The sequence below is a fragment of the Pongo pygmaeus genome, chromosome 5 (assembly GCF_028885625.2).
Source record: "Pongo pygmaeus isolate AG05252 chromosome 5, NHGRI_mPonPyg2-v2.0_pri, whole genome shotgun sequence".
Taxonomy (NCBI): domain Eukaryota; kingdom Metazoa; phylum Chordata; class Mammalia; order Primates; family Hominidae; genus Pongo; species Pongo pygmaeus.
The window spans coordinates 44,734,453-44,759,019 of record NC_072378.2 but is presented as its reverse complement, the minus strand read 5'-3'; the positions used below and the strand labels follow the sequence as shown (position 1 = coordinate 44,759,019).

At 42.2% G+C, this 24,567-nt stretch overlaps 1 protein-coding gene across 7 annotated transcripts in view; it reads right to left on the bottom strand.

Annotated features, from left to right (window-relative positions):
- Positions 1 to 3,611: 3,611 nt before the first annotated feature.
- The window catches only part of SPATS1 (spermatogenesis associated serine rich 1), a 37,546-nt gene continuing 16,590 nt past the window's right edge, over positions 3,612 to 24,567 (bottom strand). For 2 of the 7 annotated variants that reach the window (XM_054491232.2, XM_054491233.2), the window contains exons 4-9: positions 23,265 to 23,389; positions 21,840 to 22,001; positions 15,281 to 15,401; positions 13,668 to 13,730; positions 7,286 to 7,401; positions 3,612 to 6,725 (exon numbers count right to left, since the gene is read on the bottom strand). In XM_054491232.2, coding sequence (XP_054347207.2) covers positions 6,697 to 6,725; positions 7,286 to 7,401; positions 13,668 to 13,730; positions 15,281 to 15,401; positions 21,840 to 22,001; positions 23,265 to 23,389 — 616 coding nt within the window. In that variant the 3' untranslated portion in view covers positions 3,612 to 6,696. Of the gene's footprint in view, positions 6,726 to 7,285; positions 7,402 to 10,511; positions 10,640 to 13,667; positions 13,731 to 15,280; positions 15,402 to 21,839; positions 22,002 to 23,264; positions 23,390 to 24,567 lie in introns of those variants that run through there. The other 5 variants (XM_054491237.2, XM_054491236.2, XM_054491234.2 and 2 more) reach the window with 4 other exon arrangements.

The window sequence follows — 24,567 nt, the reverse complement described above, 5'->3', positions numbered from 1 at the left end:
TTTTTTTGTAGAGATGGGGTTTCACCATGTTGCCCAGGCTGGTCTCAAACTCCTGAGCTTAAGTGATCTGCCCTCCTTGACCTCCCAAGGTGCTGAAATTACAGGTGTGAGCCACGGTGCCCAGCCTAATCTTTCTTAAATGTATGCATAGCTTACACTTATTTCAGTGTTTAATATTAGAAGTGTTTTGGTCTTTGTTTAGAAGTTCATTGATGTTTTGTGACCAGAAATATGCCATAGAAACTTAACTCTTGTTTATATCAATTAGCCTATGGTAAAATTGATTACATGATACATCCTTTTGCTTAAAGTTGCAGTTTCCAAAAACCTATCAATGATAAAAATGAGGACTTACTATATAGCATTTCCAAACTAATTTGACCCTAAAAACCTTTTTTCTTATATATCCATTGACACTCAGGAAACACAATTTGGGAAACTCTGACTCAGGAAAAAGAGGTTAGAAGTCCATCCGACTTACAAAGGGGAACCAGAGGATTTTTAGGTTGCATTGTCCCCATTTCCCTACCCCTCACCCCTCTCTGGGGAGGTGGTTCTGAATGGATTGACATTTACTTAGCAGAGAAAGCAATCAAAATTCTAGTTTCCCTTTCATCCAGTTTTTTCACCACCAAGAAACTGCAGGAAAGGGCTAAAATTAGGGGCAAAAGCCTATGGCAACAGCAAGGCATAGTTTAGAGTCAGAATTAATGACTCTCACAATCTTCATCATCTCCCCAATTAAACATGCATAATAATTTAAATAAAAATACTGTCCTGCTTTGCAAATGCAGTCACGTGTCAATGACAGGGATACATTCTGAGAAATGCATTGTTAGGTGATTTCACTGTTGTGAGAACATCACAGAATGTACTCACACCAAATCTAGATGCAGTAGTCTATTACACACCTAGGCCATAAGGTATATATAACCCTTTGCTCCTTGGCTACAAACCTGTACAGCATGTTACTGTACTGAATATCATAGGCAATTGTAACACAATGGCATTTGTGTATCTAAATACAGAAAAGGTACAGTAAAAACATTTATCAGTAAAATGTCTTCTAATAATTGTTAAAAGACATCTGCAAAACAATAAAAAATAAAGAAAAGATACAGTAAAAATATGGAATTATAATCTTATGGGACCACCATCATATACGCAGTTTAGAGTTGATCAAAATGTCGTTATGCGTTGCATGATGATATCATTTCAAGACAGGTCCTCTAGCCCCAACCCATCCACCAGATTGCTATCCATAAGCCCCTCGTTCCCATTTAGAAATTCCTCAACCAGCATTGGGAAAAGCTAATGTCCTGGTGTCAAGTTGCTACAAAATGATTTCCAAGCATCCTAAATCCTGATAATTCATGTTGTATTGCTGTAAACATCACCTAAATTGGCTTGAGTTTCATCCATTGACAATTCCTTGTGGTGGATCCAATTGTGGTTTTATAGTTCCTTCTCAGGGGTTCACCTTGGTAGGTGTTCTCTAGGGAGTCCCCTGTGCCCTGAAGTGGAGAAATGATCCCAAGGAGAATTTGCTTTTGCTCAGGCCCTGAGGTTTGAGGGTCTTTTTGAGCTCGTTGCTCAGTTTGGGATGGATATTCCAATTGTGTAATTTACATCTAGCCCCTGCATCTACATGTCACAGGCTTAGAATATACATTTCTCACAGGGGACTTTATTTTTCACATGCATATATCCAGACCCCAGATTTACATGCCCAACTACACCTTAGATAGTTCCACCAGTGTCACAAGTTCCTCAATGTCAAATTGCCCAACACTGACCTCCACCCAAAAAATCTGTACTTCCCCAGCATGCCTCATTTCAGCAAATAGCACAAGGCTGCTGCGCATGGTTGTGTAAGAAGTTCGCTGCACAACAAGGACATGGGGATTTAAATCCAGCTTGCACACAGCTCACTAAGCTGTGCATCCACAGGGCTGTGTCCGCCAAGAGGGCATCATTCTCTAGTTGTACAAAGATGCTACATGAGGTCCAGATGGCCCTGGCAACTACACCATCATCCATCCAGTTGCCATTTCTCCTTCTCATATATTTTTACCCCACCCATTCCCAAGTCATCCCAGAGTCTCACCACCTTGACCTCCTACTTAGTCCTCAAATCTATCTCCTTTGTGCCACCTGCACTATAAGTTGCCAGTTCTGACAAATAAAAATGCAGAGCTCAGCTGGGCGCAGTGGCTCACACCTATAATCCCAGCACTTTGGGAGGCTGAGGTGGGCAGATCACGAGGTCAGGAGATCGAGACCATCCTGGCTAACACGGTGAAACCCCGTCTCTACCAAAAATACAAAAAAATTAGCCGGGTGTGGTGGCGGGCACCTGTAGTCCCAGCTACTTGGGAGGCTGAGGCAGGAGAATGGCGTGAACCCGGGAGGCGGAGCTTGCAGTGAGCCGAGATTGCGCCACTGCACTCCAGCCTGGGCGACAGAGCGACACTCCGTCTCAAAACAAAACAAAAAACAAAAAAACACAATGCAGAGCTCCCACTTAAATGAATTTTAAATAAAGAACAAACAATATTTAGTATCACTATGCCCCTAAATCCATTCTGTCTAACAGAATCCCAACTTTTACTCCAGCCCAAACTGTGCCCAGACAAAAGAACACATTTGTAGCCAGATAAGCATACCCTTGCTCACAGCTTCACCACTGGAAGCTGGATCCGTCTGCTGCCCCCACACCACATTTGGTGGAGGCAGACACATTTCCTCAGAAAATAAGACATTGGGATATTTTGGCTGCTTGTTTGATATAAGGCTAGGACCCTTCATGCACACCACAAAATGTTTACTTTTCATGTAAGCGTTAAAGCCTGGATTTAGGAGCCTCAGTGTTGGCTCCCAGGTGAGTCAGTAGTGGCCTTCCCATTCCTGAGAGTGGCATCAGGCCACAGTCCCTCCTGGGGCTCCCCAGCATGGGAAGGACACTGGTCATCTCAAATGGGCTCCCACCTCCTCTTCCAGAGTGTGCCGGGAACTTGGCCCGTAGACCCCGTAAAAAGGTGCACCATCCCGCATCAGGCATGTGGCTCAGTTCTGGGTAGAGGTAATTATATACCCAAGTACTCTCTCCTGATTTCCCAGCCAGGAAAGAAAAGCCTCTTTAGGACAGGGACATGATCTTGAAGGGCTCCAACTCTAAAATACTTCACCAAGTCAAGTCCTGTAAACAATGTGTTTACCTGCCTAGATTTTGAGACCCAAATGCCTAAGAACAAAACAAAACTAACCAAACTGAGTGCCTCGTATTAGAAATGTGGACAATTAGTGGAATCCTACAGTATATTCCTAAATTCCTTGTGGAATTTTAGAAGTTTAATATCCTACTATCTTAACATTTTGGTAACTTGGAGTTCAGAGATCACTAATTAGAACGTTGGTGCCACTAACTGAATAATACAATGTTTCCTCATGTCCACAGAGGCCATTTGTCATTTATCCCAGGATCCGAAATTAGAATACCTCTGTACAGTGTAAAATTGCACACTAAGAAATTTACTTGTAAAGTGTCATATATAGTTTATTTCTGTTGAACTTCAGTTATTGAAAGTAAGAAATGAACACACACGCACCTCTGCACCCACATGTTTTTATTTACCAAAGACCCTACAGTGAGGTGAAGGGGATCTTTACATCTAACAGGTTCAACCTCTTTGTAGCTGGAAAGAAGCAAAAGCTGGAACAGCTATGATATGCACATATTTTTCCCATGTGGCCTTTCTCTATGCCTTTGTCTCCCCAGCACACGCAGACATACTCATGCTGTCCAAAGTTGGCAGTAGAACTCTACCTGCCAGCTGTTGAGGTGCCGTGGAATAAGGCCTGGCCATCGAGATGTACCCACAGAGAACACCAGATCCAGTGAAAACTGCCCTGATTTTCAGGAGATGAAATGTAGTTCTGCAACTCCAGAAGTTCAATCATCTAACAGGTGTGTAGGGTTTTTTTGTTTTTTTGTTTTTTTGTTTTTACTCATGGTTTCTGCGGCCTGGATTAAAAGAAAAAGGAATCAAATCATATCTACTTAGAGCAGCATCTAGGAATTATATAGACCCCTTTGAAACCTAGAGACTACTCCAAACCTTCTAAAACTGTATTTTGGTTGTTTTTCTTTCTTTCTTTCTTTTTTTTTTGAGACATAGTCTCGCTGTGTTGCCCAGGCTGGAGTGCAGTGGCACAATCTTGGCTCACTGCAAGCTCCGCCTCCTGGGTTCACACCATTCTCCTGTCTCAGCCTCCCGAGTAGCTGGGACTATAGGTGCCCACCACCACGCCCAGCTAATTTTTTTGTGTTTTTAATAGAGACGGGGTTTCACCGTGTTAGCCAGGATGGTCTCAATCTCCTGACCTTGTGATCCACCCGCCTCGGCCTCCCAAAGTGCTGGGATTACAGGCGTGAGCCACCACGCCCAGCCGGTTGTTTTTCTTAATATATTTATGGTGTAGGACTCCCTCCTTCCAAAACACCAGGGAACCTTCTGAGAGCAGTTTCCTGTGCCACCTAGATAATCCCACCAGGAAATCTCTGCAGAATATTTTTTGTTCTATATTGTGTCCTCCATTACTAACCCACCTGGTGGTTGCAGTTGACTTTTTTTTTAGAGGTGGGGCATTGTTTTTGACTAGGGGAAAGAAGACTTTTTTATATTTAAGTAATAGAGACACAAAAAATTATTATTTTTTCAGAAGTTAATGTGTTCTGGAAAATGTCTTGGCAGCCTCTATCTTTTTAAAAATTATTTGGTGTTTTTTTAAATTATTATGTTGGGAGCAGGGGTGGGCCCGTAACCCATGGGCCAGAGGATTAGCACGGATGTATGCTGATGTTAACCCGAGGAGTGGTCAGGCACAGCAGCTGGCGGTAGGCACCATGCTCTCTGCCAGTTAGTCTAGAGGCACATATGAAGGTGCCATGAATGCATTGTGGTTTTTGTTTGCTTCTTTGTTTTTGGGATGGAGTTTTGCTCTTGTCGCCCAGGCTGGAGTGTAATGGCATGGTCTTGGCTCACTGCAACCTCTGCCTCCTGGGTTCAAGCGATTCTCCTGCCTCAGCCTCCCGAGTACCTGGGATTACAGGTGCCCACCATCTCGCCTGGCTAATTTTTGTGATTTTAGTAGAGACACGGTTTCGCCATGTTGACCAGGCTGGTCTCGAACTCCTGACCTCAAGTGATTCGCCTGCCTCGGCCTCCAAAAGTGCTGGGATTACAGGCATGAGCCACCACACCTGGCTAAATGTATTGTGTTCTAAACCTGCTTCATTCACTTTGGCTGTGACTGGAGACAACAAACATTTTGGGAAATAAATCATGCTTATGTCATAGACATGTTGAGTCTCAGCATGGACCCCAATCTCTTTCCACTTTAAGGTTTTGGGGAGACTAGATCTGCAGCCCTCATTAGCCAGCCAATGGGGTTCCCTAGTGGAGAAAGAGATTGGCTATGAAAATGCCAAGAGTCATTAGTTTGACTGTGTCAAAGCCTGTGAAGCAGCTTTTGTTTTCACCTTTTCCTCCAAATGTTTGCTTCCTGTCTGATTGACAGGAGGCCCTAAAACTCATGACTGGTGGTCACTGAGCTCTCACCCTGCTTGGCTATTGTAGATAGGCAATACTGAACTGGGGAATGCAGCTACAGGGCAATAGTATTACTTACCTGGTATAGATCCAGCCTTCATGTTTTTCTGACATGTACCAAGTTAACATTAGAGAAACATTCCGAAAGGTATTAATAAAATGAAAAGTTTTACCAAAAGCAATGAAAGTTCACTGCTATGGTCTAAATGTTTGTCCTCCCCACCCCAAAATGCATATGTCGAAACCTAATCCCCAAGGTGATGGTATTAGGAGGTAAGGCCATTGGGAGGCGATTAGGTCATGAGATCAGAGCCCTCATGCATGAGATTAGTGCCCTTGTAAAAGAGACCCCAGAGGACTAGCTCACCCCTTCTATCATATGAGGACACAGCAAGAAGGTACTATCTATGAGCCAGAAGGCTGGCCCTCAGCAGGCACTGAACCTGCCAGCACCCTGCGCTTGGACTTCCCAGCCTCCAGAACTGTAAGAAATGAATTCCTATTGTTTATAAGCCTTTCTGTTTATGGCATTTTGTTATAGCAGCCTGAAGAGGCTAAGACACTCACATAATGTCTGTATTTTATGATTGATTTGAGGGCATCCTTAGAAAACTAAATATAATTGACTAAAACTGAATGTGGACTAAATATTAATAATATTTTATCAGTGTTAAATTCTGTGAGTTTGGTATTTGTATTGTGGTTGTTAGACAACATCCTTGACCTTAGGCGATACATGCTGAGGTATGTAGGTATACAGGTGTAAAGGGTTACAATATCTGCCACTCACTCTCAAAGAGTTCAGCAAAATGGTAATTGTAATATTGTGAGACAGAGAAAGTTTGAACAAATATTAACAATGATAGAATCTATGTGAAGGATATGCAGGTGTTTGTTGTACAATTCTTGCAACTTTTCTGTAAATGTGAAAGTTTTCAAAATATAAAGTTTTAAAAAAAGCAAAGCACAACACTTCCTCATAAGGGTCAAACACTGAATTTAGAACAGTCACATGACAAAAACCATCAACTGGAAAAGGCTCGCCAGAGTGCAGTCAGCACATGTTTTGTGGGCCTGTTTATGCTCAGGATTGTCTTGGAAAGTCCAAATCACCTGTGGATAGAGGCATGGAGTTAAAGTTTTCTTCCATTACAAAACTAACAATTCTCAACCAATACACTTGACCCCCAATGCTTGGCTATGACATCTGCCCATGAGACCACCTCGGGACAGAAGACACATCCACTCCAGGAGATACTTTGCCTGCCCTCCTTTCCACTATGAAGCCTCTCAAAAGCCTGTTCTTCTGGACTCCTCCAGTTTTGTTTTGTTTGTTTGTTTGTTTTTGAGGCAAAGTCTCACTCCATTGCCCAGGCTGGAGTACAGTGGCACAATCTCAGCTCACTGCAACCTCTGCCTCCCAGATTCAAGCGATTCTCCTGCCTCAGCCTCCTGAGTAGCTGGGATTACAGGCACGTGCAACCACACCTGGCTAATTTTTGTATTTTTAGTAGAGACAGGGTTTCACCATGTTGGTCAGGCTTGTCTTGAACTCCTGACCTCGTGATCTGCCCGCCTCGGCCTCCCAAAGTGCTGGGATTACAGGAGTGAGCCACCATGCCCGGCGGACTCCTCCAGTTTTTACACTATCCTTTGAAGTTTCTTTAACCCACCAGAAAGGGGTAGCATGTGCATTAAGGGCACTGCTGGCTGCCAATTGTCAAGCTCCTCAACCTCTTGTATCTCATTTTTCAAATTGTTGGCCTTCTCCTTCACCCAGAAAGGCAAGCTGTGGAAAGAAGACAATACCCTGAGTTGTACTTTGATGCAAAATTTACAAACACCAATAGCAGATAAGGCATTATGTGCTCCAAAAGTAAAAAGACCTCCAATTTAGGAGACCAGCTTCAAAATAAAATATGTTAGTTGTTCACCATTTGCCCCTGCCTCAAACCCAGCTCTTGTTCAGCCCTTCTCTGCCAAGAGGCTGACCTTGCAGCTAGTATCACCTGGGCTTCTCTGTGCTTCCACATTTTTTTTTTTTTTGAAACAAAGTCTCAGTCCATCGCCCAGGCTGGAATACAGTGGCGCAATCTCAGCTCACTGCAACCTCTGCCTCCCAGATTCAAGCAATTCTCCTGCCTCAGCCTCCTGAGTAGCTGGGACTACAGGCACATGCCACCACACCCGGCTAATTTTTGTATTTTTAGTAGAGACAGGGTTTCACCTTGTTGGTCAAGCTGGTCTTGAATTTCTGACCTAAGGTGATCCACCTGCCTCGGCCTCCCAAAGTGCTGGGATTACAGGTGTAAGCCACTATACCCAGCCCACATTTTTTTGTTTGTTTGTTTTTTGAGACAGAGTCTCGCTCGCTCTGTCGCCCAGGCTGGAGTGCGATCTCTGCTCACTGCAACCTCTCCCTCCCGGGCTCAAGTCACTCTCCCGCTTCAGCCTCTCAAGTAGCTGGGACTACAGGCACATGCCACCATGCCCAGCTAATTTTTGTATTTTTAGTAGAGATGGGGCTTTACCATGTTGGTCAGGCTGGTCTTAAACTCCTGACTCCAGGTGATCCTCCCACCTCGTCCTCCCAAAGTGCTAGGATTACAGGCATGAGCCACCATCCCCACCCGTGCTTCCGCCTTTGAGCTGGGCTTGACTGATGGTACCGACAGGAGATCAGAAGGTGGACAGAAATTAGGGCATTTCTTACCTATCTCCTCCCCTGATGTCCTATCTCCCAAGGCACCCCAATTCCGGCAGTGCCACAGCTCCTGTTGGGCAGCCCTTCTCCCAGAGCTCCAGCGCTTACTGTTCTGCAAACCGTGATCCCTCTTCTTGCTGCTCAGACCCAGGAGTAGTAACGCTTCCCACTGTCATGAGCCTCTGGGTGCTTCACCCTCCCATATGGGTTCCCCCAACCCTGCCCACACACCCATAAATAGTCCCTCTCCTTAAGCTGTCTTCAGAATCCCAGCTGAGTGTGCTTTCTGTTTTCTGCTGGGACCTTGGCTAATGCAGATACCCAGAGTCTTCCCAGAGCCACTGAGACTTGAAAGGGCATTTCTGGGCTGCATGTGGTCCAATAGGTAGCAGGAAGTGTGACTCTGGGATGAGTTGGAGCAGGGAGATGCAGAATGTTTTCATCTTTTGGAAGCTAGAATTCTTGTGCTTTAGGGGAGAAATATACCACAATTGGCAAAATGCCCTGATAAAACTGCTGGGGGTAGGGAAGTCCCTGCAAGAACGAAGAGGATGGTTACCACATAGGTAATTGGTGAAAGTCAAAGTTATTACTTAAAGCCAACAAGCCAAATAGTAGAAACCCAAATAAGAAAAGCAGGACTAAGAGCAATGTATAAAGATACTAGCATAAAGAACTGCTAGAACAAAAACACGAGCATTTCTAAATATCAAAAGAAAGCATTTTTCAGCCTCTGTTGAAGCAATCAAACACTGAAAGACTCACACTAAATATAATACAGTACACATAATAAATGTAACAAATAATGTAACAGAACTGAAATCAAATATATCAGTCTAATCAATAAATGCAAGTGGCCTAATTCACCTGAATTAAAGAAAATATTTTCAAGCTGGCTCACAGAGCAAAATCCAATTCTACACTAAAAGCAAAGTGCTTCAAAAGCAAAAGAATGGGCAAAAAGAATGGGCAAAGGTCAGATGCAAATAAAGTAAGAATTAGAATCTTAATAACTGGCTAGGTATACTTTAGGACAAAAAGTATTAAATGAGAAAAGTAAAGATACTTTCATAATGCTAAAAGACACAATTAACAACAAAAATAGTCAAAATGCTAATATTCAGACACCCTAACTCTCACACTAACGCTCAGTCCAAACGAGGCCAAGTGAACAAAAGTAAGGAAATAGAGGGGCTAAACAACATAACTAATAGTCAGTCTTCTGTGTATGTATCTAACTTTCCATCCTGATTAAATGGAATACACTTTCTTTTCAAGCACATGTGGAAATGTAAAAATAAATATTAAGTGACTTAATATAGCTGCATCCCATAATACTTTGTCCTTGGAAGATACATTACCTGCAATGCCTCATCTAGGACCCAGATCAAATACCACCTCCTCTGCAACATGTCCTCAACTTCCCCCCATGTCTTTCCTCTATGTACACATTGTACCGTATTTGCTTTCAATTGTTTTATGATTACTCATCTAGTGGTCTCTCCCCACAATAGACAATGAGCCTTGAAACAAATATCATATCTTATTCGTCTTTGTGATCCCTGCCTCCATTACCTCACCACCTTCCCATTTCTCCTATAGATCAAGTGCATAAATGGTACTCAAAGGATATCTGCTAAGTTAAATAAATAATCCCTGTAAACGTACTGCACATTATAGGGACCTTTTCAATAAGTAATCTTACCTCCCTAATTTTTATTCTAATTCTGGCTGTCTCTGTCACTAACTAGAGAAGACTTGGCAACTTTATCTTGTTCTGGTTATCAGGTTTTGTTCTTATTTTAAAGGTGGATTGTTGCATTTGCAGATTTAACATTCTTAAATTTCCAAGCACAATTACTACACTATTTAAGGATGTGAATAACTTTGATGACAGTAATGGAATAGCACAAAACTGATTCATCAAATAACTTGGGAAAAAAACCTACAATTTTTATTAATAGATGATAGATAATAACATTTTTATTCATAGATAATAATTCCAGCCATAATGAAGTAGCGGGGATCAGATTTACTCTCCTGACTTAAACAAGTAGAAAACTGGACAAAATGTATGAAATAACAATTTTCAGAATGAGACAACAGGCAGCACAGGATTGTGATCCTAAAGAAAAGGAAAGCAAATGAAGAGAGCCCTGTAATCACCCAGCTTTTGCCTGGAGGCACATTCAAGACCACAGCGTAGGATGAGCAACCCCACACAGAGCATGGCATTCTCTATGAGTTTGAGGAGCCGAAGATCCGAGTTCAGAGAGTCTTGGAGGGCTGGAAACTGCAGGGCAGAGTTCTGGGGGAGAAAGAACTATACAAAAAAATGAAAGTAAGAAATTTACACAGCACTTCCTTTGAGTCTTTGCTGAATATTAAGACACACATGTGTAGGGTAGAACTCCACAAGATCAGACAGTAGAGTGAATGGGAACTGAATGGGCTCACAAAGGGCTAAAAATCATTTTAGTTCCCACCAAATAAAGTGAAGACTCCTCATTGATCACTCAAGGTATTCAGCAGAGACTCTAAAAGGGCCACATCTTACTTAGTAATGGAGTTAAACTATCCCTAAAGACTGCTTTAGACACGCCCTAACAAAGCTTGAAAACAAGCGTCGAAAGAATCAAACCAAACTGCGAGTGACTTAACTGCCTGCTACAGCAAAGCCCAGCACTCTTTAAAAGAAGACAACAAGGCCTGTTGCGGTGGTTCACCCCTGTAATCCCAGCACTTTGGGAGCCTGAGGCAGGTGGATCACGAAGTCAGGAGATTGAAACCAGCCTGGCCAACATGGTGAAACCCCGTCTCTACTAAAAATACAAAAATTAGCTGGATGTGGTGGCACGTGCCTGTAATCCCAGCCACTCGGGAGGCTGAGGTAGGAGAATCCCTCGAACCTGGGGGGCGGAGGTTGCAGTGAGCCCAGATTGTGCCACTGCACTCCAGCCTGGTGACAAAGCAAGACTCTGTCTAAAAAACATAAATAAAATAAAAAATAAAATAAAATAAGACAACAAAATCCAAATACTCAACAATATAAAATTATAATGTCCATTATCCAAATAAAAATTACTAGACATACCAGGAAGCAGGAAAATGTGACCCATAATCAGGAGAAAAATCAGCCAGTAGAAACACACCCAGAAATGACACAAATAATAGAATTAGCAAACAAAAATCTTTTTTTTTTTTTGAGATGGAGTCTCACTCTGTCGCCCGGCTGGAGTGCAGTGGCGCGATCTCGGCTCACCGCAACCTCTGCCTCCAGGGTTCAAGTGATTCTCCTGCCTCAGCCTCCCAAGTAGCTGGGACTACAGGTGCATGCCACCACACTCAGATAATTTTTGTGTTTTTAGTAGAAACAGGGTTTCACCATGTTGGCCAGGATGGTCTTGATCTCTTGACTTCGTGATCCGCCAGCCTCGGCCTCCCAAAGTGCTGTGGTTACAGGCGTGAGCCACCATGCCTGGCTGCAAACAAAAATCTTTTTTTTTTTTTTTTGAGACAGAGTCTCACTGTGTCGCCCAGGCTGGAGTGCAGTGGCACCATCTCGGCTCACTGCAAGCTCTGCCTCCCGGGTTCACGCCATTCTCCTGCCTCAGCCTCCCAAGTAGCTGGGACCACAGGCACCTGCCACCACGCCCAGCTAATTTTTTGTATTTTTCATAGAGACAGGGTTTCACCATGTTAGCCAGGATGGTCTCAATCTCCTGACCTCGTGATCCGCCAGCCTCGGCCTCCCAATGTGCTGGGATTACAGGCATGAGCCACCGCGCCCGGCCCGCAAACAAAAATCTTTAAACAGCTATTACTATGTCCAAGTATTTAAGGAAAACATGAAAATAGGAAAGAACAACAGATATAAAAAAGAATCAAATAGAATTTCTAAAGATCGAAATACATAATCACTGGATGGGACTAACAGCAAACTAGATACTACAGAACAAAATAGAGAATCTAGGAAACAATAAATGCTAAATCCAGCAACAGAAGACTTTGTCACTTCTGCCATGACTAACTGGTTAGCAGACTTTTTCATTAGGGTGACTGTCCCTGAGGAAAGGGTCCAAGTCTCACAATTGTCTTATTGACCATAGCACAGAGGAATATGCTGATCGACTTCTCTCTCTTTTTTTTTTTTTTAATTTGAGACAGGGTTTTGCTCTGTCACCTAGGCTGGAGTGCATAGCACAGTCGTAGCTCACTGCAGCCTCAAACTCACAGACTCAAGAAACCCTCCTGCCTCAGCCTCCCAAGTACCTAGGACTACAGTTGCATACCACTATGCCTGGCTAATTAAAAAAATATATATTTTGTAGAGATAGGGTCTCACTATGTTGCCCATGCTGGTCTCAATCTCTTGGCTTCAAGCAGTCCCCCTGCCTTGGCCTCCCAAAGTGCTGGGATTATAGGTGTGAGCCACTGCACCCAGCTAGCTTTGTACTTCTTCAAGAAAAAAAAAAAAAAAACCTTTCTTTTTAGGAAAACCAGACTAATTGGTATTCTGGGGTTTATACATGCAAAAACATATTTGCATATGAAAGGTAATGTACAAAAGCTAAAATAGTAGAGTGATGAAATTTAGGCAATTGCTATTATTTGGAATATTTGAGAATAGTGTTTATTAAAAATGTAAAGTACAGACATGAGAAGCCCTAATCATGTGCCATAAGTAACAATGCAACATAATAAAGACATTAAAATCTCAAGTTTGGAATAAAAGGTTTTTATTCCCACTGAGCTCCAGAGTGGGTCAGACCCTGGGACACATGCCCACTCATAGGAGACTGTTTTGTATTAGAAAGTAAAAAAAGAAAGAAAGAAAGAAAAGAAAATATCTCTTTATAGGTCAGAAACCTGCTTGGGTAAATAAGTGAGGTTCAGAATGGAGTGAAGCAAAAGTGTGAAATTAGAGGAATGATATTTCCCTCAAACATAGAAGTGCTCTGTTAGCTTTCTTTCTGCCTCTTGAAACTCTAACCATTCTCCCCAGTTGCAATCATTTAAGTATGTGTCTTTCTTTCCCAACAAACTCATGTTCTAGGAATCAGGAACCCCGTCTTTTTGTTCCATATGAACTCTCCTATAGTGCATGGCTAGCACAACACATGGCATCTGGTAGTTTGTCAATTACATCTGTTGAATATGTGACCATCCCAGTTGCAGACTCTACAGAATGTCTGTCCAAACACCTTCCTTACAAACTGCCCCACCCTCCTGCTGGGATTCAAAAGGGCCTTGTGTCCTGGTTATCTACCTGCTCCTCCACATAAGGAAATAATAAAATAATCGATATTTAATAAAGATGGGATAACACAAAACATGGTAAGAGAACTCACTTGGAAATTTGTGGAAGAGGCTCAAGTGGAATAAATGTATCAAATTTCTTTTCATAAGGCACTCTGAAAAACAGAAAAGGCATAAAACTGGTATGCCATCTACAGCAAAGAGATCAATACATCATTGTATTCAATAGAATGTCCTGTTTTCCGATTTTAATTTTCAAGTATGGACTTCAAAACTGTAAGAACCGCAAATTTTATTTTATTTTATTTTATTTATGTTTTGAGACAGGGTCTCACTCTGTCCCCAAGGCTGGAGTGCAGTGGCACAATCTCAGTTCACTGCAGCCTCGACTTTCCAGACTCAGGTGATCCTCCCACCTCAGCCTCCGAAGTAGCTGGGATTATAGGCACGTACCACCATGCCCAGCTAATTTTTTGTATTTTTGTAGAGAAGGGGTTTTTCCATGTTGCCCAGGTAGGTCTGGAACGCCTGGGCTGAAGCAATCCTCCAGCCTCAGCCTCTCAAAGTGCTAGGATTACAGGCATGAGCCACTGTGCCTGGCCCACAGATTTTATATTATTTTATTTTATTTTATTTATTTTGAGATGGAGTCTTACTCACTCTGTCGCCCAGGCTAGAGTGTGGCGCTGCAATCTCAGCTCACTGCAACTTCCATCTCCCAGGTTCAAATAATTCTCCTGCCTCAGCCTCCTGAGTAGCTGAGATTGCAGGCATCTGCCACCATGCCCAGATAATTTTTGTATTTTTAGTAGACATGGGATTTTACCATGTTGGCCAGGCTGGTCTTGAACTCCTGACCTCAGGCGATCCGCCCCCCCCCCCCACCTTGGCCTCTCAAAGGGCTGGGGTTACAGTGTGAGCCACCGCGCCCGGCCCACAGATTTTAGTTTTGATCATTTTTAGTCAACATCATTATATCCCACATGGTTAATTTTTTAAAATAATATTTTAAATGTAGTACACCAACTACCCAGCACTTTGGGAGGCCAAGGCGTGCGGATCATGAGGTCAGGAGATCGAGACCATCCTGGCTAACATGGTGAAACCCCATCTGTACTAAAAATACAAAAAATTACCTGGGTGTGGTGGCGGGCACCTGTAGTCCCAGCTACTCGGGAGGCTGAGGCAGGAGAATGGTGTGAACCCGGGAGGCGGAGCTTGTAGTGAGCCGAGATGGTGCCACTGCACTCCAGCCTGGGCGATGGAGCAAGACTCCATCTCAAAAAAAAAAAAAAAAAAAAAAAATGTAATACACCAACTATTTTTCTTTTAATGTAATGATCCTCCCATTTTTCTCCATCACTTTGGTCTAAGTTTATTTCCAAGTTTAAGTCCACCAACATAGTAGTCACTGTGGCCAACAATCTGATTCAGTATGAAAATTTAAAAGTTTTCAAATATGTGATAATAGAGATAGGAACAAAATTAACAACTACTTTTTTGTAGTCCAAGTCCCTGTGTGTAATTTTAATTATACACATGCATGTGTGCAGACATTAATTAACTAAAGATGAGCTTTTCAAGGAATTTTCATCTAATCACGTCTTGTTGACATCTATCCCTTTTAAAATATAATTTCTGTATAGTAGAGATACACAATTCCTTTAAAGTTAACTATATAATGTTAGTATTAACATACACTTACATTGAAAAATTCACTGGTGGGAGCGTTGATCCTGCTTTGTGGAAGTCTTTACTCTGTTCTGGGTACATATATGGATTGTCCCCTGGAGTTAACTTTGAGATTCCATTCCTGGGATCAATATCTGTGGAGAAGGTTCGAAAACAAAATCATACAAGGGCTGAAGATGATCCACAGATTTGCTGTAAGTATTGGCATGACAATGGAAATAGGATATTTTAGTATTTTATTATAAATTACATAGAAGTTTCTCAAAGTTCTGTTTGTGATTATCTTGCCTTAAGGAGATGAGCCTATATTTGGGACATTTTCCAAAAAGGGTTGTTATAACTACCTCACCCTGGAAAAGAATTGTTAGATTCAGATGGAGTGTTTTGGTTTAAAATATAAGGTGAATCAGAGGTTTCTTTGCAATAATCCAAAAATCTCTGACCTAAAAATCTCTTCATTCCTGAGCATTAGTGCACTTTGAATCCCTGAGTCTTAGGAAGCCGAAGAAACAAGTGTCCTTGGGGCTCTGCCTCTCTGACTGGGTCCAGAAAGGAAACCAACTAAGGATGTCTTGCTCTTTCTGCCTCAAGGACTGGGGCCATGCAGCAGTGGGAGGTGGCTTCCTGGAGAAGAGCAGGATTACTCAGCAGAGGTTCTTACACCCAGCTCAGCCCCTGCTAAAGCCCCAGGAACAAGAAACTAATCACGGGAGTAGAAGGCATCAGCCTAGTGTAGGGTGATCATTTAAACCCACACACCTAAAGTCCTTAAAATTGCCTATTTAAAAAATTAAAATTTAAAATAAATAAATCAACCCACATACTTACACCAGATGCATCTCCTAAGAGAACAAGCCTGGACTACGAGACTCATCACCCTTGGGCTCAGAAACAGGGACACGTGGCTGGAAGCACGACCTCCATCTTTGCTACACACTCAGATTCTTCTAGCTAACTCGGAAAAGCCATCAGCGTGACAGGTGGAAGTTCTTGGGTTACTGGAGCATTTACTTTTTTGTCTTTCTCTTTCAAAAACCTTTTCAATAACTGACTGTATTACACTTTTGATTAGCTCTTCTGTGTAGTGAAATAACATCAACTATACCCATGCATTGAGTGCCTGCTGGGTATGAGATGCTGAGGATTCAAAGCAGAGAGAATGGAGGTTTAAAATATATACTGAATCCCCTTGAGGCCAGGAGTTCCAGACCAGCCTGGCCAGCACAGTGAAACCCTGTCTCTACTTAAAATACAAAAATTAGCTGGGTGTGGTGGCACACGCCAGTAATCCCAGTTACTCAGGAGGCTGAGACAGGAGAATTGCTTAAACCCGGGAGACGGAGGTTGCAGTAAGCCGAGATCATGCCACTGTACTCCAGCCTGGGAAACAGAATGAGACTCTGTCTCAAAAATGTAATTAATTAATTAAATATACAGTGCATCTGAAACCTTTCGCATACCAAACCAGGGCACTGACAAGTAAGAGTTGGGTGACAGCAAGAGGTGGTGGGAAGGGTTTGGACTTTGGAGTCAGTCGCACCTGAGTTCATACTCACTCCTGCAATTTCTAGTTCTGTGCCCTTGAGCTATTTATTTAACCTTCCTAAGCCTTTGTAACCTCATTTATAAACTGTTTATTTCAAATGGCTACTTTGCAGAGTCATCATGAATACTAAACAATAATGATGTGAGCATATAACAAGCACCCAAGAAATAGTAGCAATTATTATTATTTGAAATCAGAACTGGACTAATACCCCTCATCCCAATTATTTTTTAATCTGGAGGATACGATTGCTATATAGCTGAGGTATAAACTTCTCCCCAGGGAATCTTATCTAGATAAGATAAGGGAGACAATGTAAAAACGAAGGTAACACTACAAGGCAGTAAATGCCATATACTATAGAACAGTGGTTCCAAAATTTTAGCACACCTGAAAATCACCTAGGAAACTTGTTTAAAATGCAGCCTTTAACCCAAGAAATTCTGTTGCAGAAGATCTCTAATAGTTCCCACAACCAGCATTTTTTATAAACTCTCCAGTTGGTTATGATATAGGTGGTCTAAGGAGAACACCTAGAAATAGACTATGGTGGCCAGGCACAGTGGCTCATGCTTGTAATCCCAGCACTTTGGGAGGCCGAGGCAGGTGGATCACCTGACATCAGGAGTTCAAGACCAGCCTGATCAACGTGGTGAAATCCTGTCTCCACTAAAAATACAAAATTAGCTGGGCATAGTGGCGCATGCCTGTAATCCCAGCTACTCAGGAGGCTGAGGCAGGAGAATCGCTTGAACCTGGGAGGCAACGATTGCAGTGAGCCGAGATCGCACCATTGCACTACAGCCTGGGCAACAAGAGCGAAATTCTGTCTCAAAAAAATTTAAAAAAAAAATAGACTATGGTAAAATATATTACAAGATAATGTCAGGAGGAAGAAAAAGAGCCAATGGTGTGGTGTCAGTATAAGGTGTTACTTTTAGGGGAAAAATCTCCCAAACAACACTTCTGAGATAACACGTTTGTTTAAGCTATTAGGTACAATATGGGGCCTTGGTATAATTTCCGGATATCTCACCAAAACAGGTATCAGCCCAAAGTGCTGGCCACTATGTATCAATAGCTGATGGACCCATAACACTGCATGATCAGTTCTAATGCTTGTTTGTTTTTATACAGACCATCCAATTTCCTGGATGTAGACATTCAGGAGGTAGAAAATGGGAAACATACATTTAGAGGCAAATAACCATATGAGGGAGCGAACTGTTCACCAAATAACTTACTCTGCCCCACATTCCAGTGCCCCGATGCACTTAGGTAGAGCCATGTTCTGACTGATAGATTGTGAGCAGAGATGATATGTGCCACTTTAAAAAGAAGCATTTAAGGAGCTGATGTGAAAAACCTTCCAGCATTTTCTCTTTCCCCTTCTATGGCAATCTTAGAAGCCACAGGTTGAGATGGAAAGGTCACAGATAAAAGCAGATGGCATCCTTGGAAAGGAGTTGTCCTGGAGAGCTGCTGGATCCACAGTGGACTTTACAAGAGAAAGGAGCAAACTTTAGTGCTTAAGCTGCAGAAATTTCAGGGACTGTTACTGCAGCAGAATCTATCCTATTCTGACTAATACAATCTGCTGTACTGTAGGAAGACCTACACAATAGAAAATTGTATTTTCAGATCTATTTCCCTACCACCTACAATCATAGACGGCATTTTGTTCTGTGGCAACAGCTAGGCCTTTAGGAAACTCCACCAATATCCTGGTTATGGCTGATGGATAACAGTCAACCATTATTTAAAGATATTTTGATTGATTTTTTTATATAATAATGCATTGCATTCCAGTTTAAAATGGCAGCTGGTTGGCAGTCCCTGAGCCTGCCACTTCATCTCATCCAAGAAATAATGAGTGGGGGCCAGGAGGGGTGGCTCACACCTGTAATCCCAGCACTTCAGGAGGCCGAGGTGGGTGGATCATCTGAGGTCAGGAGTTTGAGACCAGCCTGGCCAACATGGTGAAACCCTGTCTCTACTAAAAGACAAAAATTAGCCGGCCATGGTGGCACATGCCTGTAATCCCAGCTACTCCAGGAGGCTGAGACATGAGAATTGCTTGAACCCAGGGGGCGGAGGTTGCAGTGAGCCAAGGTCACGCTACTGCACTCCAGCCTGGGTGACAGAGTGAGACTCTGTCTAAAAAAAAAAAAAAGAAAGAAAGAGAAAAGAAAAAAAGAGAAAGAAAGAGAGAGAAAGAAAGAAAGAGAGAGAGAGAGAAAGAAAGAAAGAAAGAAAGAAAGAAAGAAAGAAAGAAAGAAAGAAAGAAAGAAAGAAAGAGTGGGGAGAGAATTTCGCAGAGGAAGAAGTGTACAGTGTCATGCCCGACAGTATCGAGTGCTGCAGTGAGATCAAGGAAGAGAAGAAATGGAAAAAGACCATTGCGTTTGATGTTTAAAGAAGTCACTGTACATCACCTAAGAAGTAATCATACTAAAACGAGTCAAGCCTGTAGATCCAACTACCACTTCACAGGAAATACACAGGAAAGAGGAACTTGTTAAATGATACCAAGCAATGTAATCAGCGAAGTCCTGATCATGGTCAACACTACAGGACAAGGCCTAGATTCTTCACCATACAAATTGCAAGAAAAAAGGAGGGAGAAAGAAACTTAACAGACATACCAACCAATTTCAATCTGTGGGCCTTACTTGGATGCTGATCCAAACAAACTAAATATTTTTAAATTATGGCATTTATGAGACAATGGGATATTTGGACACTGAATATATTAAGGAATTACTGTTAATTTTTAAAATATGATATTATGATATGGAATTGTGGTTATGTTAATAAAATAATCCTTATCTATCAGAGGCACATATGATGTATTTAGAGATGAAATAATATGATGTCTGAAATTTGCTTTAAAATAATCCCTGGGAGGAGGAGTAATGATGAAACAAGTTAGCCAGGTGTTGATCATTATTGAAGCTAAGTGGATGAGTACATCGGGTTTCATTATGCTATTGTTTGAAAATTTACCTAAGAAGTTTTTCTTTAAAAAAATGTGAAATATGGGTTACCACTGGAGTTGGGGGAGGAAAGATGGAATATTCAGGGAAGAGGATATTGGAGGCTTCAAATATAAAGTTAGAATTTTATTTCTTAAGTGGAGTAAAAGAACGCAAGTATTTGTGATATTTCATTCCATATAGTCAACAAATGTTTCATAAATATATCATTGCATTTACTCAGTATTTATAAAACTCTAAAGGAAGAAGGGAAAGAAGAAATGAAAGGATGGAGAGAGGAAGGGAGGAAAGGAAACAGGAAAAAGGAAGGAGGGAAGGAAGGAAAGAAGGAAGGAGGGAAGGAGGGAGGGAAGGAAGGAAGGAAAGAAAGAAAGAAGAGGACAGGAGAAGAAAGGAAAGGAAAGGAAAGGGAAGAATCACAAACATAAAATTCAGGATAAGGTGGTTTACTTTTGAGCCAGGAGGGCAGTGATAAGTGAAGATTAAGATTTGGGTCATTATGATAATCCCATTTACTTTTGATAGGTACTTGCAGCTCAAGAATGCAGGGTAGGCTGGCTGCAGTGGCTCACACCTGTAATACCAGCACTTTGAGAGGCCAAGGCCGCCTGATCGCTTGAGCCCAGGAATTTGAGACCGGCCTGGGCAACATGGAGAAACCCTGTCTCTACTAAAAATAGAAAAATCAGCCAGGCGTGGTGGCACATGCCTCTAGTCCCAGCAACTTGGAGGCTGAGGTTAGAGGATTGCTTGAGCCTGGGGCTGGGGGGCTGGCGTTCGGAACTGCAGTGAGCCAAGATGGTGGCACTGCACTCCAGCCTGGGCCACAGAGCAAGACCTTGTCTTAAAAAAAAAAAAAAAAAGTGCCAGGCACGGTGGCTCACGCCTGTAATCCCAGCACTTTGGGAGGCCGAGGCAGGCGGATCACCTGAGGTCGGGAGTTCGAGACCAGCCTGACCAACATGGAGAAACCCCATCTCTACTAAAAATACAAAATTAGCCGGGTGTGGTGGTGCATGCCTGTAATCCCATCTACTCCGGAGGCTGAGGCAGGCGAATGGCTTGAACCTGGGAGGCGGAGGTTGCTGTGAGCCAAGATCGAGCCATTGCACTCCATCCTGGGCAACAAGAGCGAAACTCCATCTCAAAAAAAAAAAAAAAAAAAAGAAAAGAAAAAAAGGCAAGGTGCAGGACTCCTCACAGATTTCAATTTCAATGACCACTCTCCCAGCTCATTTAGTATGGCTTTCCACGTATTTTTCTACCCAAATAAATAAAAGCCTCAATTCTCAAAACTATTTGTCTCTGCTGTGAGTTTAAAAATCTATTTTAAAACTCAAAAATGAGAACAGTCTACTTCTTTCTCTTTGTATTCCTGCTACAGCAATCCTATTTATTTCTGGAGCAATGGTTGCCTCCTACACAGGGATTTATATAGAAAAATGTGTCATAAATGGTCCGTTGGTACTCAGCAACTTTTGAGGGTCTTTCGGTAAGTCTATTATGAGTAGGTTGGGGCAAAGAACTCACTGAGCTACAAACCAAGGAGATGTAGATACACAGGTAGATATATATTCATTTCAATAGCCTTTAATTAAATCAGCAATAGAATAAAAACATACACTTCAGGCTGAGGTTTATGGGATGTTTTCCTTGTGGAGAATATAAAGTACAATTTAAATGTGTATGCCAGGCAGCATCTAATTGGAACACAAATTCTTTTCTTCAGACTTCAATGGAGGTTTCTATTAATAAGTATCTGAGAGAACTTATCTGATGACTTAAATGTCACATTTGCATTTTATGAAATTCAGAGAAAAAAGAAAATGTGGATCAGCATCTGTTGTGAGTTCTTTGCCAAAACGTGCAGCCTGCCAACTGTCCCCTTCACTTTTCTGTCTTCCTGGCTGCACTAGGGGAGCATGGTGACTCTACAGGGCAGCTCCCAGCTACAGAACGCAGGGCCTATAGAATCACGACTCGAGAGTTTCTCAGGGACTGCACAGTCAAGACCCAGAAGGAAACATCACCGTATTTCTTTCTCCCAAAGCACTTGTCCACCGTCCTCTCTGATAGAGACCTCTTGTTGCCGAGGAAGACTCCATTAAAGAAGCACTGCTTTCCGACATGGTAGGTGTGGATGTTGCTGCTAAACCTCGGGTAAAATGTCCACTCAGGACGATGCCCATCTTCTGCAAGACACCAGAAAGCCTTCCATTAGCACTGTTCCCAGCCTCATAATGCAACTGGATGACAAAAAGCTGTGAAAACTCCCCAGGCACTATCTGGCTATACAACTTTAATTAATGTGTATAATCCCTTGGTTCTACATCAGAGACAGTGTGAAACTCTGTGGGACGAGGCACAAAAGGAAGGGAAGTCAGGGGAGAGCTACCTAAGAGACCTTCTTTGTTTTTGTTTGCTTGTTTGCCCTCTTCACCCTCTCCTTCAAAAATAAAGCCAACTTTATGTTTGGAAGTTAAGTATTGATTGGGAAGCTCAGAGACAGTCTTACAAGTACCTGTGATACAATCTTCACTCTGATAACGGTGTAGGAAAAATAGAATGCCATCAACCAGCAAATGGCTAGGCCAGTGCCATCCACATGGCACCTCAAGTGGAGGAAACATGGTGTTGGGTGCAACAATAGCACGCACATGTGCTACGGTGACACAGGGAAGTGTACCCGTGATAATTTCAAATGAGAAAAGCTGCCGTGAGACCCCAGGCTAGTTTCTGGACCTTGCAGTGCCTTTGTCTCATCATCTGATACTTTTCCTGTAAGATTGCTAACAGTGACTTTAAACAATAAAAGATCCCCTAGCAGCTCTAGGGATGCTTGAGAAATGTGGGCTCTGGGATAGCCAAGAGCACAGGCTTCAAGGCAAGCAAGTGTGAGTTCTGATCCCATCGCTCTACTTCCTGGCCATGTGGCTTTATGGATAACTGAATGTCTCAAAGCCTCAGTTTCCTTCTCTGTAAAATGGGTATGTCTATATTAACCATATAGATCTGTATATATTGACACAGAAAGAGGTCCATGATTTATACCAATTTGTATACTAACCCATTTATTTTATATCTATATTTGTACACATGTGTATATATACACACACACATACATTTCAAAATACTGGAAAAATATATATCGACTCTTCACAGCTATGAGGCAGAATAGGGATATTGTTGGAAAATATTGGGGAAGGGGTTTTTATACTCTATATACTTCTATATTATCTTAATGTCTTTCTGCAGTATTTTAATGGGTTTTATATAAAGGCATTTTATTTTTGAAAAACATATAATGGCTTCCTGGCAGAGGTGTTGTGAATTTTGAGATAAAGTATGTCAAATGCTTGACAGTTGTGGGCCTTCAGTGATGGTGGCCAACAGTATGGCAGACTTCTGAAAAGACCTGGGGCACAGAGGCATGTGGAGGAGGGTCTGTGACTTACTCGTCTGCAACTTAAGCAGGCTGAATTCCTCAGGATACTTATCCTTTTGGACTTCAGGCAATGACATTTCAGAGGAGTGATCAGAATGTGAGAAGGAGGGTTTCCGATCCAAGTCAGCAATGGTGCTGGAAAGAAAGCAGAAGGATTCTTCCACGTGCTTAAACTGATAGTTAGAGCCTGATCTCACATAATTTACCCTAGAATTGCCCTTGCTTGTGAGAACTGGGACTACTCCTCTATAAAAGTCCTTGAGCATATCATTTATTTACTCACAATTTGAGAGGACTGAAACTTATTGAAAAGATGGGTATTCAGTGGCACATGCCTGTAATCCCAAAACCTTGGGAGGCTGAGACAGGTGGATCACTTGAGGCCAGGAGTTTGAGACCAGACTGGACAACATAGTGAGATCCTATCTTTACTAATTTTTTTAAGTGTTTAAAAATATTTTGGTGGTTCCTCAAAAAGTTGAACCTAGAATTACCATAAGACTCAGTAATTCTGTTTCTAGGTATATACCTAAAAGAACTGACAACAGAGATGCAAACAGATACTTACATGTGAATGTTCTTTGCAGCATTATTCTTAACAGCCAAAAAGTAGAAACAACCCAAGTGTCCATCAAGAGAAGAATGGATAAGCAAAATGTGGTACATAATACATAGAATGGAATATTATTCAGCCTTAAAAAGGAATGAAGTGGCTGGGCATGGTGGCTTATGCCTGTAATCCCAACACTTTGGAATGCTGAGGCAGCTGGATCACTTGAGCTCAGGAGTTCAAGACCAGCCTGGGCAACATGGAGAAACCCCGTCACTACTAAAAATACAAAAATTAGCCAGGCATGGTAGTGCATGCCTGTAATCCCAGCTACTTAGGAGGCTGAGGCAGGAGAATTGCTTAAACTCAGGAAGTGGAGACTGCAGAGATCTCGCCACTGCACTCCAGCCTGGGCAACAAAGTGAGATCCTGTCTCAAAAAAATAAGAAAAAAATAAAGGAATGAAGTAGTGATGCATGCTACAACATGGTGAGCCTTGAAAACATTATGCTAAGTAAAATAAGCCAGACACAAAAGGACAAATATTATGTGGTTCCACTTATATGAAATATCTAGAATAGGTAACTTCATAGAAAGTAGATTACAGGTTACCAGGGGCTGGGGAGAGGAGAGAATGGCAAGTTATTGCTATGGTCATAGAGTTTCTGTTTGGAATGATGAAAATGTCTGAAAATAGACAATGGTGATGGTTACACAACATTATGAGTGTAATTAATGCCACTGAATTGTACACTTAAAAATG